This window comes from Bufo bufo, chromosome 4 (genome assembly GCF_905171765.1).
Source record: "Bufo bufo chromosome 4, aBufBuf1.1, whole genome shotgun sequence".
NCBI classification, from domain to species: Eukaryota; Metazoa; Chordata; class Amphibia; order Anura; family Bufonidae; genus Bufo; species Bufo bufo.
Genome location: NC_053392.1, coordinates 246468764 through 246485193, shown reverse-complemented (window position 1 = coordinate 246485193; position 16430 = coordinate 246468764). Strand labels below are relative to the sequence as shown.

At 44.7% G+C, this 16430-nt stretch overlaps 1 protein-coding gene across 2 annotated transcripts in view; it reads left to right on the top strand.

Moving 5' to 3' along the window:
• Nucleotides 1–925: 925 nt before the first annotated feature.
• DIS3L2 (DIS3 like 3'-5' exoribonuclease 2) overlaps nt 926–16430 on the top strand; it is a 349324-nt gene continuing 333819 nt past the window's right edge. Inside the window, exons 1-2 of one of the 2 annotated variants that reach the window (XM_040428435.1) lie at nt 950–1033; nt 5927–6496. In XM_040428435.1, coding sequence (XP_040284369.1) covers nt 5947–6496 — 550 coding nt within the window. In that variant the 5' untranslated portion in view covers nt 950–1033; nt 5927–5946. Of the gene's footprint in view, nt 1034–5926; nt 6497–16430 lie in introns of both variants that reach the window. The other variant, XM_040428436.1, reaches the window with a different exon arrangement.

The window sequence follows — 16430 nt, the reverse complement described above, 5'->3', positions numbered from 1 at the left end:
GTCCCAGTTGATACTGTTCTCCCACTACCGCTTTGCACTGAGAACAGAAGCCCTGTCCTCTTGTCACTATAGTTATTGGGTTTGTTTGATGTCTTTTCTGCTGATAAAACCTCAATAAAAAGAGTGTTGAAAAGAAAAAATACTCCAGAATTGTTATTGCATGGTGGATGCAAGTAATAAACAGACATATATGAAGAGGTGAAGGGTGTTCTTCAACCCGCCAACAGCTCTGCTCGTGCTTTGGGAAAAGGACCTTAGGCTTATTTCACACGAGCAATATGGAAGGAGTCAGGGTCTGTTCAGGAGAAACGGATGGGTTTTCCAGACAAGTTTAATTAGTTTTGTCTGCGATTGCATTCAGTGCTATCGTTTTTGATGGGTTTTTCGTGCACGTGAAGAAAAATGTGCATGAAAAACGCACAATATAAAATGTGCTGAGATTTTTCCTGAACACAAAGAGCATTAGTGATAAAGAAAAAATGCTCATCTGCACCCATTGAAATGAATGGGCCAGAATTCAGTTCTGATCACAACATTCGCTCAAGCGAAAGAAGCCTAAGGGTCCATTCACACATCCACAACTGCAGATCCGCAAAACACGGACACCGGCCATGTGCATTCGGCATTTTGTGGACCGCACATCGCCAGCACCATAATAGAAATGCCTTTTCTTGTTTGTGTCTGCAGACAAGAATAGGACATGTTCTATTTTTTTTGCGGGGCCTCGGAATAGGCTGTGTCCTGAAGGGGTTAACAGCAGGGGCAGCCGGCCAGCAGTTAGTAGTCGTGCGGCGCTGGCACCTCAGTCTCTGGGAGACATGTGCAGCGACAATGGCCAGACAGGTGCGATGATGCCCCAAGTGCGCGCCACTCTCCTAGGTAATATCAGACACTAGCCCCGCCCACACGCGTGCTAACCCGCCCCCAACAACCTGCCTGACCCGGAAGAGGAATCCCTGGAGCAGTCAGCAACGACCCGGGGGGATTTAAATCGGGTTCAGGGGGAGCCGTGTGTACAAGCTAGAGAGATCTGGTAAGCGGTCCGGCAGTGATAGGGTGTGCACAGTCCCTGAGCAGCCCGGTCTCTTTGTGCTCACCTCCGTCCTGACTGCTACATGACGGTTGGGGGTGGTAGTTGCAGGCTGTATAGGAGAGGGGCTAGCTCTGAGCTCAGTATAATGAAGGGTGGCCTCTTCACACAGGACAGGGGTGTCACTGGGGGTTGTCTGTAGCTGCCCCCCATGGGGTAGTCGGAGACATCCCTCTAAACTGACCCCTTCCCTCATATAAATGATCCGTGGATCCTAGGACCAAGTGTTGCCTCTGTGGTAATCTGCTGGGTTGGGGTGATCCCCTTATTCTGTGGGTAAAAGGCTTGTGTTTCATGGCTGCTCTTCCCCAGTGTGCATCCGTTTTCTGGCAGTTTATCTGTTTTTAACAGTCATTAAAAATGGATGAATTGAATAGGCTGTGTGCCCCCCACAGTGCCCCCAGTATCTATAATGGACTCATAGAGCCCCCAGTATTCATAATAATGTCCCCCATCAATCTCCAGTAATGCTCCCTGTTAGTGCCAGCAAATTACAAGGACCCCCCCCCCCCCAGCCACTTGCACCCATGGGGACACGCGCTTCTTACTAGCGTCAGCAGGACCTGCCAGTCCCGGCATTATGATGTCACCACGCTGTGTGCTTCGGGTCCCGCTGCCTCTATTAACAAGCCCCTGCGCTAGTGGGTGAGGTGTTTTTACACCTGAATGGCCCCTTCTACATTGTACCCGTTTTCAGTGTCTGTTAGATGGGTGCACTGTCTAAATGACCATTGCAAACAGGCCTAGTGATTTGAAAGGGGTCCTTCTGGCTGGGAAAACGCCCGTCGCCTATTTTCTGACGGCCGCTATATGAATAGCGCCATAGACTGCTGTTGCATGGGCATTTTTCAGTGTTGCGTAAATGTAGCCTAAAGTGGGTTTTCCAGTTTAAACTAATACCTCCCCAGTCGTGGTAAATGTGATGAGTCACTTACAATTTTCCTCCCCAGTTGTCCTCCTTGTCTGTAGCGGTGATGTCCTGTGCTCACCTGGGCACTGCTGCAGCCAATCACAGTCATGTGCTGTGTACTGCGGAGGCCAGTGATTGGCTGTATGGTAATAAGGTGTATACAGAATGTCACCGTTGCAGCCAGGAAGATGACATCAGCGCAGTGGCTGGTAATCCCAGGACACCTGTTTTGGTGGGGCGGTTGCGTTTATGGCAAATCCTACATCCATTACAAATGATCTCCTACCAATATCTACTGTAGGTTCCTGTTGTGTCTGTGGCTCACGTTTCCTGCATTTCTGGTTCTTGCGCTACGTGCACACGAACATTGTTTGTTTCAGTGTCCGTTCCGTTAGTTGTTTTTTTTGCGGATAGGATGCGGACCTATTCATTTCAATGGGTCCGCAAAAAATGCGGACAGCACACCGTGTGCTGTACGCATCCGTTCTGTAGCCCCGCAAAAAAAAAAAAATAGAACATGTCCTATTTTTGTCCGTTTTGGGTCCGCAAAAAAAAAAACACGGATGGCATACGGATGCCATTTTTTTTGGGTGGATTCACAATTTGCGCACCTCAAAACACATACTTTTGTGTGCATGTAGCCTTAGACGTGTTTTTTTGCTCCCCATTCAGCCTTGGCGTGCCCAGATTGCTTAATGTGATGAGCTATTATTTATAGTGTTTACTGGTTCAGATCAGATTTGGGCAGTCGAGGAGTAGGGCATGGTAGGCCACCATTGTATGTATTCACAACACATGGCGCTGGCATTCAGTTATGTTCACATCTAACCCCCGCTGGTCACATGTACCAGTTTTGGAAGCTTGGCTCTTGAGGTCTGCCTGAATCAAGGAAAAAAATAGTCCTTGCTTGCTGCTCTTCTGCAGGATCCTTCAGAAGTATCTGTAGGAGGACTTCTCGTGCACCTCCGCTGTATAGTCACAGTGGCATCTCCCATTGTCACATCACAATGTATACTTGTTGCTTTGTGTTTGTTGGAGGCCTCTGTTTGGAAAATCCCTGAGACTCAGGGGCAGACTGGCCATAGACTCTACAGGGAAACTTCCCGGTGGGCCGATGCCCAGGGGGCCACCTGAGCCCTCCTCACAGCCAGCCAGTGGCAGTTTGTGATGGGCTGTGGTATTTGGCTCTGTTGAGTGGGTATAATGTGCCACAATATGGTTTTACTGGCTCTGCTTTCTGTCAGCTTGGACTCGACTACAAAATGGTGCCACTTTACTTTTAGTTTTTTTCCAGGGCCACTTTAAGTTCCCAGTCCATCTTTGCTGAGACATCTAGAGTATGTTCACAGGGAGTATTTATTTTTTTTCTGCGGGAAAAAACAAACCTGATGCCGCCTGATCAGCTCCAGGGTTCCTTTTTCCTTTTTTTTTTCCCCCCATGTGTTTTATTTTATTTTATTCCAACAGGGTTTTTCACACAGTTTTTGATGCGCCTTTGACGTGGTTTTCATTCTGCTCATATCAATGGGGAACTCTGGACTCGGAATCTGCGCAGTTTTTAAAACCACAGGCGGAAAATAAAATGCCATGTGAGTTAAATAAGCAGTTTACCTGTTTAATTCGGTGAGGATGAATTGCAAGTTTAGGTGTGGAATCTGTGCCAAAGACCAAATGGAAAAAAACATACCCTTATGGCCATTTAAGGCCTCATGCACATGACCGGTCATGGTCCGCATCCGAGCCACAGTTTTTGCGGCTCGGATGCGGACCCATTCACTTCAATGGGGCCGCAAAAGATGCGGAAAGCACTCAGTGTGCTGTCCGCATCCGTTGTTCCGTTCCCCCGCAAAAAAAATATAGCATGTTCTATCCTTGTCCGTTTTGCGGACAAGAATAGGCATATCTACAATGGGCTTCCGTTTTTTGCGGATCTGCGGTTTGCATACCGTAATAAAAGGCACGATTGTGTGCATGAGGCCTAACACTGAGGATTTTGGCGCGTTTCTGCCTCAAAATGGCCTCCCATTCATTTCAGTTTCCGTTTTAAAAAATTTTTTTTTTACAGTTTGGGTAGAATCAGCGCTGAATCTCCCATTGAAATGAATGGGAAGCAGGGGAAAAAACAGCACCAACCTCAAGCTGAAAATTAAAAAAATCTTTAAAAAAACCACATGAAAAAAACATGCGTTTTTTCACTCTGAAGACATGTGGATTCCGCACTCTAAATCAGTCATGTGAACTGGCCCTTAGAGTGGATGCACACGATGTGGATTGTGTGTGGTTTTTCTGAGAGACCGCAGTGTGATACAGTACCAGCAAAGTGAATATTTGACAAATCTTGCGCACACTTTGCCTTTTTTCTTCGGTGTGGAAATTGATTTTGGCTTTAAAAATGGCATTAAAAAGCCTGACTGTGTGTCAGGAGTTTTTACAAGCGTTTTAGAGGAGTTTGAGTGAGGTTTCTCTGCTTCCCCACTGACTTCTATGGAATCCACAATCAAATTTGCCTCCAAGATGTAACATGTCACTTCTCAAGCATTTTTCAAATCGGCTACTGAGGGAGATTTATCAAACTGGTGTAAAGTAGAACTGGCTTAGTTGCCCATAGCAACCAATCAGATTCCACCTTATATTTGCCAAAGGAGCTATGAAAGGTGGAATCTGGTTGCTATGGGCAACTAAGCCAGTTCTACTTTACACCAGTTTGATATATTTCCCCCACTATTGTAAGGCTCCATTCACACGTCCGTGGTGTGTTGCGGACCCGCAAATTGCGGTTCCGCAACACACCCGCCCGGCATCCCTATAGAAATGCCTATTCTTGTCTGCAAGCTGCAGACAAAAATAGGACATGTTCTATCTTTTGCGGACCTGAGGATCGCGGCCGCGCTCAGCAAATGCGGATGCTGACAGCACACTGTGTGCTGTCCGCAACCATTCCGTCCCCATAGAAAATGAATGGGTCCGCACCCGTTCCACAAAATTGCGGAACGGATGCGGACCCATTTGCGGACGTGTGAATGGAGCCTTACACTGTGTGCATATGGTTGAGGTTTCTACATTGAAGTTATTGGTAAACAGTTGGCGTTTTGGATGTGGACTTCTAATGCTGAGTCAGTGGCAGAGTTCAGCCTGGTGTAGACGTTGGAGAGGCTACAGAGCGCACCTACTGTAACTACCCTGGCCATTCCATCAGCAGGTCAGTGGTGGTGCAGCCAGTTGGGTACCCACCAATCTAACTTTCCTGACTGATCATAAGGTTAGGCTATCAGTTTTGTGAAGCTGGATTACACTTGATGTGCCACTGAGATGTCATTGGTGAGGATCTGTACAATACCAGCACAGATTGCTAGAACAAAGGGGCCACTCTCCTCCAAATGCTGTTCCCCCTCCGTTTGAGTTTGTCTGCAGACCTCTGCCATGTGCTGTTAGCAGAAAATGGTTCTACTAGAGCCTGACCCTTCTGAATACTGCCTCCAATGCATGTGAAAGGGTTTTTTGTAAACCTATTTATATTCTGGAAAAAATAAAATAGGAGGGGATTTTTGTCTGTGGCATTAAAAACAAAACAAAAACCCAAACTTCTACACGAAGACTGAGCATGTTAAGTTTACTTGTGGATTGCATGTGAAAAAGCCTGGATTAGCCCCATTGAATTGTGCAAATCCTTGTGCAGTGGCTTGGCGTATCAACTGCTCATCCGTGATTGAAAGTGTAATGTCCGCTTCAAATTTCCGCTGTTTATCCTATTGCAGGTACATGGTTTGCCAAAATCAAATCTGTGATGTGTGAACATACTCTAAGAATCCTAGGGAAGCCAACAACACTTTTTTTCTGCTCAATTTGCTTTATTTCTAAAAAAAAAAGTAACTTATTTTTTCCCTTTTTTGTTTTTTTATTTTCCCCTTCCCCTTTTCTCCACAAAGTCTGAGTATAAAGAAACAATATGGATCATTCAAAAGCAAATCATGGTCTACTGGCAAAAGAAGGTTCAAACTGGACAGGGGTCCAACAAAAAAATGCTTATGCTAGGCTGGTCCAGCAGCATCACAGTGGACGCTTTAAATTCTACTTGAACTATATAGCACAAAAACTGCAACTGGAAGAACCCAGTCATGTGGATACTGTCTATGACAGAGACTCTACTGGGGAAGGCCTTCAAGAAAGTTCTGGTAAAAATGCCTTGTATTCTAATACACTGTCCTCCTTTGAAAGAAATAGTGTCTCAAAGCTTGAGCAGGGATTTGCTGTGGGAGACCCCGACAAGAAAAGTGACGTAGAAACGCATCGTATTGGTAGACATGGCAATGGGGATGAAGACTTTGACTCAAAGGAGAAAGCAACTTCTCAAAGCAGAACTAACTTACTCAGCGCAAATCTTCCAACTCCCAAAGACAATTGTGACTTTGAGAGTAGAAAAGAATCCCGGGCTGAGAAGCGTATGCCATTGTCTCAGACTTGTTCGAAGGGTGTCCCAAGAGAATTATTTTCTGAAGGTATTGGATATTTTTAATTTTTTTTTTATGGGATTTGACTAACTTCTGAACTATGGGTACATGTCTAGCATGTCTACTTCTAAGGCTACTTTCACACTAGCGTTTTCAATTCCGCTATTGAGATCTGTCATAGGGTCTCAATAGCGGAAGAAAACTCTTCAGTTTTGTCCCCATTCATTGACAATGGGGACTAAACTAAACGGAGTGCACCATTCCTTTCCGTTTGGTTGGGTCTCAATCACGGACAGAATAAAGCCTCATTCACACGTCAGTGTTTCACGGGCGTGTGCTGTACGTGTTCTCCACGGACAGCAGACGTCCCCATTCATTTAAATGTTTGTATTCAGACATCAGTGTTTTAGCACTGTCCGTGGGTCAGTGTTTTTAGCACGGATGCATGCTCTATTTTGTCCGTGCTCGCGGATCCTTCACGTCCATTATTGTCTATGGGTCCGTGAAAACCGCAGATGCCATCCGTGTTTCACGGATCATTAGGAAGAGATGCTTTGAAAAAAAATTTCAGCTGTTCAGTGTCAGTGAAACACTGATGCATGCAAACAGACAGCAAAAAATGGACTCACGGATCTGTCACGGGAGAAAACACGGATTGAACATGGTCCGTGTTACCACTGATTCAAAACTGACACGGACGTCTGCATGAGGCATCATGCTGCAATCAGCGTTTTACAGCTCATCCCTCATGACAGCACAACAGGAGGTTGTTCCCCTTTGACCTTCTTGGGACAGGAAACTGAGAGGTTAAAAGGTCACTCACACGTCAACCCACCAGTGTTCTTCCTGTCCCTACAGGGGATAGACGCAGAGAGGTTCCCTGCTCTAGGGTTGAAGAGAGATTTTGCATTAACTTTTAGGGCCTAAGGCTGGGACTAGGATCAGGGGGTGTCCGGCCTTTCCTTCCAGGTCTCGAATAGCCTTGCTAACACCTCAGGGTAGAGGTCCCTTAGCAGCCCGGAACCCACCTGGTGGAGTCTGAGCCTATAGGTGGTTTCTCTGATGGCCTGGGGTCAATTGTTGGGTTCATCCTCATCCTTCCTACCCAATAAGTGGCCTAGCTTGCTCCTAACCCTGAAGTGGGTAATGCACCTGCTGGTTACCTCACTATGAACGGCTATGGCTTCATGGAGCTTAGATCCGCTGTTCCTCAACAGTTCTAATTGCTTTAATTGAGAACCTGTGTGGATCTAAATGGGAGCTCAGGCGATAGTAGCATCACCTGTTTCTTTAATGAGGACTGAATGTGGATTTAAAATGTTCAGTCTGCATTCAATTGACAAGGTCACAGACTTAAATCTTTCAGGTCTAGCAACCTGGCTTAGGCTAATTTCACACTGGCTGCCTGCAGCGTTTTGGTGTCTGATGAAACTGAGCCAAACGGATCCGTTCTGACACAATGTAAGTCAATGGGGACGGATCCGTTTTCTATGACACAATCTGGCACAATAGAAAACGGATCCGTCCTCCTTTGACTTTCAATGGTGTTCAAGACGGATCCGTCTTGGCTATGTTAAAGATAATACAAACGGATCCGTTCTGAACGGATGCAGACGTTTGTATTATCTGAACAGATCTGTCTGTGCAGATCCATGACGGATCTGCACCAAACGCAAGTGTGAAAGTAGCCTAAGGGTACTTTCACACTAGCGTTTTTCTTTTCCGGCGCTGAGTTCCGTCCTAGAGGCTCAAATCCGGAAAATAACTGATCAGTTTTATCCTAATGCATTCTGAATGGGGAGTTAGGCTACTTTCACACTTGCGGCAGTGTGATCCGGCGGGCAGTTCCGTCGTCGGAACTGCCCGCCGTATCCGCCGATCTGCCACTGACTGAAAGCATTTGTAAGACGGATCCGTCTCACAAATGCATTGCAAGGACGCATCCGTCTCTCCGCTTGTCATGCGGACAGACGGATCCGTCTTGTACATTTTTTCACATTTTTATCGGTCTGCGCATGCGCAGGCCAGAAGGACGGATCCGGTATTCTGAATGCCGGATCCGGCCCTAATAGATTCCTATGGGAAAAAATGCCGGATCCGGCGTTCAGGCAAGTCTTCATTTTTTTTTCGCCAGAGAGAAAACCGTAGCATTCTGCGGTTTTCTCTTTTGCCTGATCAGTCAAAACAACTGAACTGAAGACATCCTGATGCAAACTGAACGGATTACTCTCCTCTCAGAATGCATGGGAATAAAACTGATCAGTTCTTTTCCGGTATAGAGCCCCTAGGACGGAACTCTATGCCGGAAAAGAACAACGCAAGTGTGAAAGTAGCCTAATCCGTTCAGGATGCATCAGGATGTCTTCAGTTCAGTCTTTTTGACTGATCAGGCTTTTCAGAAAACCGCAGCATGTTGTATTTTTACCTCCGGCCAAAAATCCGGGACACTTTGACTGAATGCCGGATCCAGCCTTTTTCCCTTTGACTTGCATTAACGCCGGATTCGGCGCCGTGTGTTCCGTCAAACCGGATCCGGTTTTTGCATGTTAAACCCGAAAAATGTGAAAAAAAAGTTAGTCCATAAATGGCGGATCCGTTTTTTCAAATGCATTTTTTCATTGTGATCAAAATCCTGATCAGGATTCAAATGTAATCCGTTTTCACACGTTTTTCTGGATCCGACGGGCAGTTCTGGTGTCGGAATCGAACGCCGGATTTAAACAACGCTAGTGTGAAAGTAGCCTTAGTTATGTCTGACTTAGTGATGTCTGATTCCTTTATCTAGGAAAAACGTATACTGTGCCTGGCGTGCCGCCTCCTGGCCTCTGTGCCTGGCTTGTTGCTTCTGTGTCTGTCTGCCACTTTCCTCCTGTGCGTGGCCTGCTGCCACCTGCCTCCGGGCAGTGGCTGGCTCACACTTGCCTCCTACTGGTGCCCTGACACATAAAAGTGACAAGGTAGGAGGCAGAAAGTTAAGTTAAAGCTAAAAGGGTCCTAAGGTGAAGACCTCAGGCAAGTACCCAGTGTGACAGAAAGATTAGGGAAAGCCTAGTGGAGATGAGTTGGTAGTTCAGTCTATGCACTCTACTATCATTTGGGGAGTGGAGTAGCCTACAGTGCCTATTCACGATCTACAGTTTAGCGCAAAGCTGTATTTGGAGCCACATTACTTCATGGACAATGTGGACAATATTGATGGAAATTGTATGTAATTCAAGGAGTGCAAGACATGTGTGTACCGGCCATGTGATTTATAGGGTATAGTATATTCTACACCTGGAGATGGTATGGGTCAGCCTGAAGTTAAAGGAACATTAGTGTGATCAGAGCACTGAAATTTAGTAAAGATCCTACCCAGAACTGTTATAATGGGAGGCAGCACCATCCTGGCTGGGAATTCGTCTTGTATGGAGTATAGCGATCTCTTCTGTGGCAATAAATTGGTATATCTACCTGAAGACAAGCGATTTTTCAGTAAATGTCAATTTATGCCCAACTAAACTCTTCTGTTATTCTATCTATTTGCACCTAAGGGACCCTGGCTTCATTGCACCGAATACCCATAACCTCAAGGGCACCTCTGCCACGCCTCAGTCCATGTGTCTCCTGACTAATGCCATGTAAAGATCTTGGGAAACCCTTGACTGCCTTTGACCTTGAAGCTATGTGGTTGGCCTGGTTTCGCTGGGAGGGTTCTTTCTCCTTTCTTCTCCCTTGAGTTCATACCAACACCTCCTGGTACGGGATCCCAGGCTTGTCCTGGAACGGTATAAAGTTAATGGTACAGTTTGGTTACCTCATCGTTGTTGTCCATGCCTGCCGTGTGCCATTGCTGTCCACTTGGCTCGGTTTCTTACATATACCTTGTATACATTCCGGAGTTAGTTGTTTATCCTATTATAACAATTAAGCTCTTGGGAATGAACTGCAATGGGGGTCTACAATAAATGTTGTACTGTGTAGTGGTTATTTATGATGTTACAATATTTTATCTGGTTTTAGAGCGAGTCGCTTTTACGCAATGGTACTTGCCATATAGACTAGGCTTAGAGGTAAATGGCATCCTTTTTATGGCCGATGTCTAAGAAGACAATTTATTTTTCCTCTAAGTATTTATTTAAGTCTATAAACAGAGGTAGGTCTGATCAAGGATGCAGATAAAGCGACATTTCAGAGTTACGACTGGGTTCACAAATTCTGTCATCAAGATTTAGTTTTCTGGCAGAATCAGGTTTATTCCTGATTCTATGAAATAGTATTTTTATCTAATGATAAATATCTGAGATATGTTGTCTTTAGACTTGGTCCCCCCCTAAATTATTATTTGGTAAGTCTTCTGTTGTGCTGTCATGAGGGATGAGCTGGAAAATAGGAATTAGACTTACCGGTAATTCGGTGGTTTCCAGAGATTCCCTCATGACTATGTAAATATTGCATATAAGATTTTCTTATGATTTTAATAAATCTGTTGGATCCATTCTGGTGTAGTAATCTGGAAAAACACTGGTGGGTGGAGGTGGGAGGGACCTTTTTAACCTCTGTTTCCTGTCCCAAGAAGGTCAAAGGGGAACAACCTCCTGTTGTGCTGTCATAATGGAATCTCTGGAAACCGAATTACCAGAAGTCTAATTTCGATGTGGTGCGGGGCAGATCCTGTCCTGACGCACAATGTAAGTCAATGGGGACGGATCCGTTTTCTGACACAATAGAAAACTGATCCGTCCCCCATTGACTTGAATGGAGTTATGGCTATACAAGACGGATGCAGACGGTTGTATTATTGTAACAGAAGCATTTTTGCAGATCCATGACTGATCTGCAAAAAACTCTAATGTGAAAGTAGTCTAAGGCAGTGATAAGCTTTCAGATTTGTTGATTATGAACCTCTTTAAAATTTAATATTTTCTTTAAGCTCTGAAAACATTTTATCTCTGAATGCTGACCACGATCCTGCTATGGCTCAGAAGTACTGTTTCTTTTTTATTGTCTTGTCCAGCTGTGTACTGCACCTTTGTTTTGATGCTGTCAGGGCTTGTTTTAGTGGCATATGAAGGGGTACAGTTCGCATAATTGCTCTCACAGACACTGCCTCTATTTACAACCTCATGTATGCCCTCAATTACATTTTGTAAGGTAGCGATGTAATTACACTCTGCTTGCTCAGCTATTGTTTTGCTCAGACTGTCCAGCATGTGAAACATGATCTGTCATCTCAGGAGGATCATCTTTCATGACAGAATGCTATGCCATGCACTGGACCACGAATATTCACTTTGCGGTAGCATGAGGTATATTCTACAGCAGCGTAAATAGCCAGATTGTCTATATTAGAGGGTTAAAATAAAAAACATAATTGTACTTTTTGTCATATATTCAGACCTGAATGAATGTGTGTGTGTGTGTGTATATATACTTAACATGCCGGGAACTTGTGATAAAATGCACCAATATTTTTAGCATGGTTTTTGTGCTTCGGCACATCTAGTTTTAGAAAAATGCACTGCACCTAGCTCACCAATGCAGTGTGGCTAAGGCTACGTTCACACTTGGGTTGTGCAGAAATTTCGTTCTAAACAGATGGTCTCTCCCCACCCATAATAACTTAGAATGACCTCACTAGTAATAGTACAGTACCTTCAATATTAATAATGCCTCCATGTCACGAGAGTGTCAAGAACCACGCCTGACTCCGTTATACCCGGGGTCAGGAAGTCGCAGCGGTTGGCTGCACGCTCTATGTAAGATAGGGCTGTTTCCTTATGGTAGCTTTCTGGGTTTGCTTTGCAACCCTTTTGGCTCACTCAGGGATCCGTAGCTCCTTCTCAGCTGTTCCTTGTCCAGCACTCCCAACCTCCTTATATTCCCCTCTCACACTTCTCTAGTTGCCAGATATAGAGCTTCCTGCCTGGACATCTATTCTGACCCTCTGGAGCTGTGTTGCTGCGTTCTCTGGTTGTTGGTCCAGAACGCTACCCTCCGGATCCCTGTTGGACCTTTGTGGTCTGCTGTGGTCGCCCACCTGGGATTATATGTGTTTGTCTGTATTGTGTTTCCCTCTTAGTGTCAGTGGTGCGGACTAGCGATCCCACCGGCCCGTTCACCATCTAGGGCTCATTTTAGGGAAAGCCAGGGTTTAGGCACGTGATCGCCGCACGGGTGAGGAACCCGTCTAGGGACGTCAGGTGCCAGCCGCAAGGTGAGTCAGGGGTCACCACCTTTCCCTCTCCCTTGGGCAGGGCTTTCCCTTTTCCCTCCCTGTGTGTGGCGCCGGTCATTACACCCCATTTATAAAATCACCCCCCCCTAGTATAATGCCCCCATGTGTAATTCTCTCTTCCCTTTGCTAGTATAATGCCCCCATGTCTAATGCTCTTCACCCCCCCCCCCCCCCAATACCCGGTATTTCCTCCAAGTGTCATACACACAGATATATTTGAAAAAACAAGCATTATACTCGCCTGTGTTCGTCTACGATGCAGGCCACGGGTTTCTTCTTTCTTCAGGCCACAGGGCCTGAGTTGCCACTTACCGCGACCTCCTGTATCAGGTCACGGGTGATGCGAAGAAATAGGCAAATGACCCTGTAATCCCATCACCCGTGACCTGGCACAGGAGGTCGCGATGATGTCATCGTTACTGTCTACGCCGTTTTAGTGCCTCATAGACTTTAGGCCTATGATGCTGAACAGTGGAGATGGAAGCCAGAGGCTTCTGTGCCCCGCCTCATAGCAGAAGTGAGCGTGACGTCACTAAAATACCGTGGTAATTAAGAAACGGCGATATCTCCAGATCGCTGTTTCTGACAGCGGTATATCAAACATACCAGTATATTGGCCAACATTGGCTTATTCTGCGGATTTCTGTGTGGATTACATACCCATTGAAATAAAGGTATTCAGCTACAGGAAATCCTTTAAACTTTATTTGCATTCTATTTTGCTGCAGAGCTGAACGTGTGTTTTGACACTCTTCATCCCCATCGTTTCACATGGGGGATGTCTTTTATGGTGCACGTTTTGATAGAGAAAATTATGCCACGTGTAGGCACTCTTAAATGTTCCCTCGTAAACCGCTGCGGTGTGGCTTTAACTGTATGTTTAGTCATTGTCCTGTTGGAAGATAAGTCTGTCCCATAAATCTTTGGCAGACTGGAACAGGTTTTCCTCAAATTGCCTTTTATTTACTGCCACCCTGACCGGTTTTCCAGTCCAGCTGATGAGCACCATACCCATGGTATGCTGCTAACACCATCCTTCACTGTAGGAATGGTGTTCTTGGGGTGATGGGAAATGCTGGGTTTGTTTCACACATAGAATTTCCCATTGTGGACAGAGTTTTATTTTAGTCTCATCTGACCAGAGAACCTGTGTTCTGGGAGTCTGCCACATGCTGTTTGGTGAACTACAAACCTATTTTCTTATGTTTTTCTTTGGCCAATGGCTGATTTCTCTGGCTACTCTTGCAGAATGCTTGTGTATGGCTCTTAGAGGCCTTGTGGACAGACACTGCCATCTCCTCTGTGGACAGGGTGGATTTGATTTAAATCACTAGTCAGTAAGGCTTGATTTAATTCATAGTTTTCTACATAAAGACTAATTCTTGCTGGTATAACTTATAATATGCAAGTAGATGTAGAATAACAACTTTTCATATTAGTTTGATTAGGTTTGTAGAAGTTAGGATTAAGGTATTTTTCTCAACTCTGTTCATGTTATAACATTTTTGCTGTGAAGAAGAGGCATGTGATCTCTGCTGAGTCAAATTCAGTTTTGAGAACTGCAAAAGTAAACCAAGCATCTGATATCTTGTAGGCAGAGAAACTGCCCAATAATCTTACAAAAACCTCCTGGAAGAGCACGACATTGTGAATGGATTAGGCTCCATTCACACGTCCGCAAAATGGGTCCGCATCCTTTCCGCAATTTTGCGGAATGGGTGCGGACCAATTCATTCTCTATGGGGACGGAATGGATGCGGACAGCACACAGTGTGCTGTCTGCAGCCGCAATTGCGGAGCGCGGCCCCGATTTTGGGTCCGCAGCTCCGCAAAAAGATAGAGCATGTCCTATTCTTGTCCGCAGCTTGCGGACCCGCAACACACCACGGATGTGTGAATGCAGCCTTAATGGAATTTATTTACCAAAAATTACACACATGCAGCCTTATTCTACATAATTAAAAAAAACTAATCTTTATTTCATGATGGAATAACCTTTGGATGGTAATATATTTTCCTCCAAAAAGCATTTTATATTTAAAAAAAATCGGATTTTAAATAAAAAAAAAAAAATCTTTTCTTTTAATCCACCCTGTCTGTGGATCTTTGGAGCTCCTACAGTGTTATTATTGGTGTCTTTATTGAATCTCTTGATTACTGTCTTCATTGTCCAGTCTGAGTTTTGGTGGGTTGCCTTCTCTAGTCAGGTTTATAGTTGTACTATATATATATATATATATATATATATATATATAATTATAATTTTTTTTTTTTTACTTTGTTAGAATGGATTTTAAGGGGTTGTCGACTCCTTTTACTATTGATGGCCTACAATCCATAAGCTGTTTCTGAGTAGCTCTGTCCGTTGTGCAGTTAACCTGATTATACTTCTTCACAACTTTTATCTTTGACCTGTTTGGAGAGCTTCTAGGTCTTCATGTTGCTTCCTTAGGGGAGTTCCAGACTCTGGGACTTTTCGTAGTAGGTGTGTTTAGACTTGTGTTATATGACACTTTAGGCAGGGGGGGAACCTTAGTCAGTTATTATGATTTCTGAAGTTAATGGTTTGGGTTAGACCTTATTACATGTTTTATAACAAAGGGCATGAATACATATGCACTTACGGCTTTTATGTTTCATTTCTACTGTAATAATAAAGCTAAAAACCCAGTATAATTTCAGGTTGTAATGCACCAGAACAAAGACCACAGGAGGGAGAGGGGTGAATACTTTTGCACTGCACTGTAGGATCTAATCAGTAGAGATGAGTGAACGTGTTAGAGTAACTAAACCTTTGATTAAAATTTTAATGTCACCAATGCCTTAAAAGTTTTTCTAATATACTGTATTAATTAATTTTGTATTTTTTTTACTTTTCCCTCCCTAAAGCGCACCATTCCCTGTGCGCTTAAAATTCTGTACTACTCAGCGGTGTATGGAGTACGGACTGTGAAGTTTTATGAATGGGGCCGCAGCAGCGCTGGGAGTAGGGACAGGAGCGCATATTGCTGCTCCTGCCTGTGCCCCCCGGAGGTTTACTAAATCCTGGCATAGCGCATGGGTACTCTGTAACCATGTACTATGCCAGGATTAGCTTCTGCCTGCTTCTCTAAGCTAAGAGCTGACCTGAAGTTCTCTTAGCTTAACTGAGCAGGCAGAAGCCGGAGCCCGCAGTCCGTACTCCGTACACACTATTAACCTCATCAAGGATATGCATATAGGATAATTGTCAATTCCTGCAGTACGTGCAATTGGATCACAGTTGGCATGAATAAAACGTAACTTAATATTTAATGTTAATAATTCCAACCACTTCAAAGGATAGATATAAACAAATATTTTTGTGACATCATATCTTCTTATCACCTTGATCAAGTCTGAGGGGAAAGACCGATAGAGAAGACACGTGAGGGACCATGCTATCCCTACGAGGACCCTCACTAGTGCCTTAACCCACAGGAACACCTTGATGGTGGATGACCTGTGGTCTCGTACCTGCCCTGACTCTCCCTCATGTAACCCTAAAACCTCCAACGCGTTTCCCCTAGTAAAGGTTCATCAGGGGAGAGATAATGGGTAAAGAAACAAAACACAACATAAAATAACTATAAATCTGAGACGTACAAGATGAAAAATCGATATATCACTTAAAACTGGGTATAGATAGTTTAACTAGCCAGTAGCCCCAACAGCCACGTCGTTCACGAGTGGTCTTAGTTCTGTAGCCAACTCGTTCACCCGTGGCCTAATCGTTCTATAGGTTAT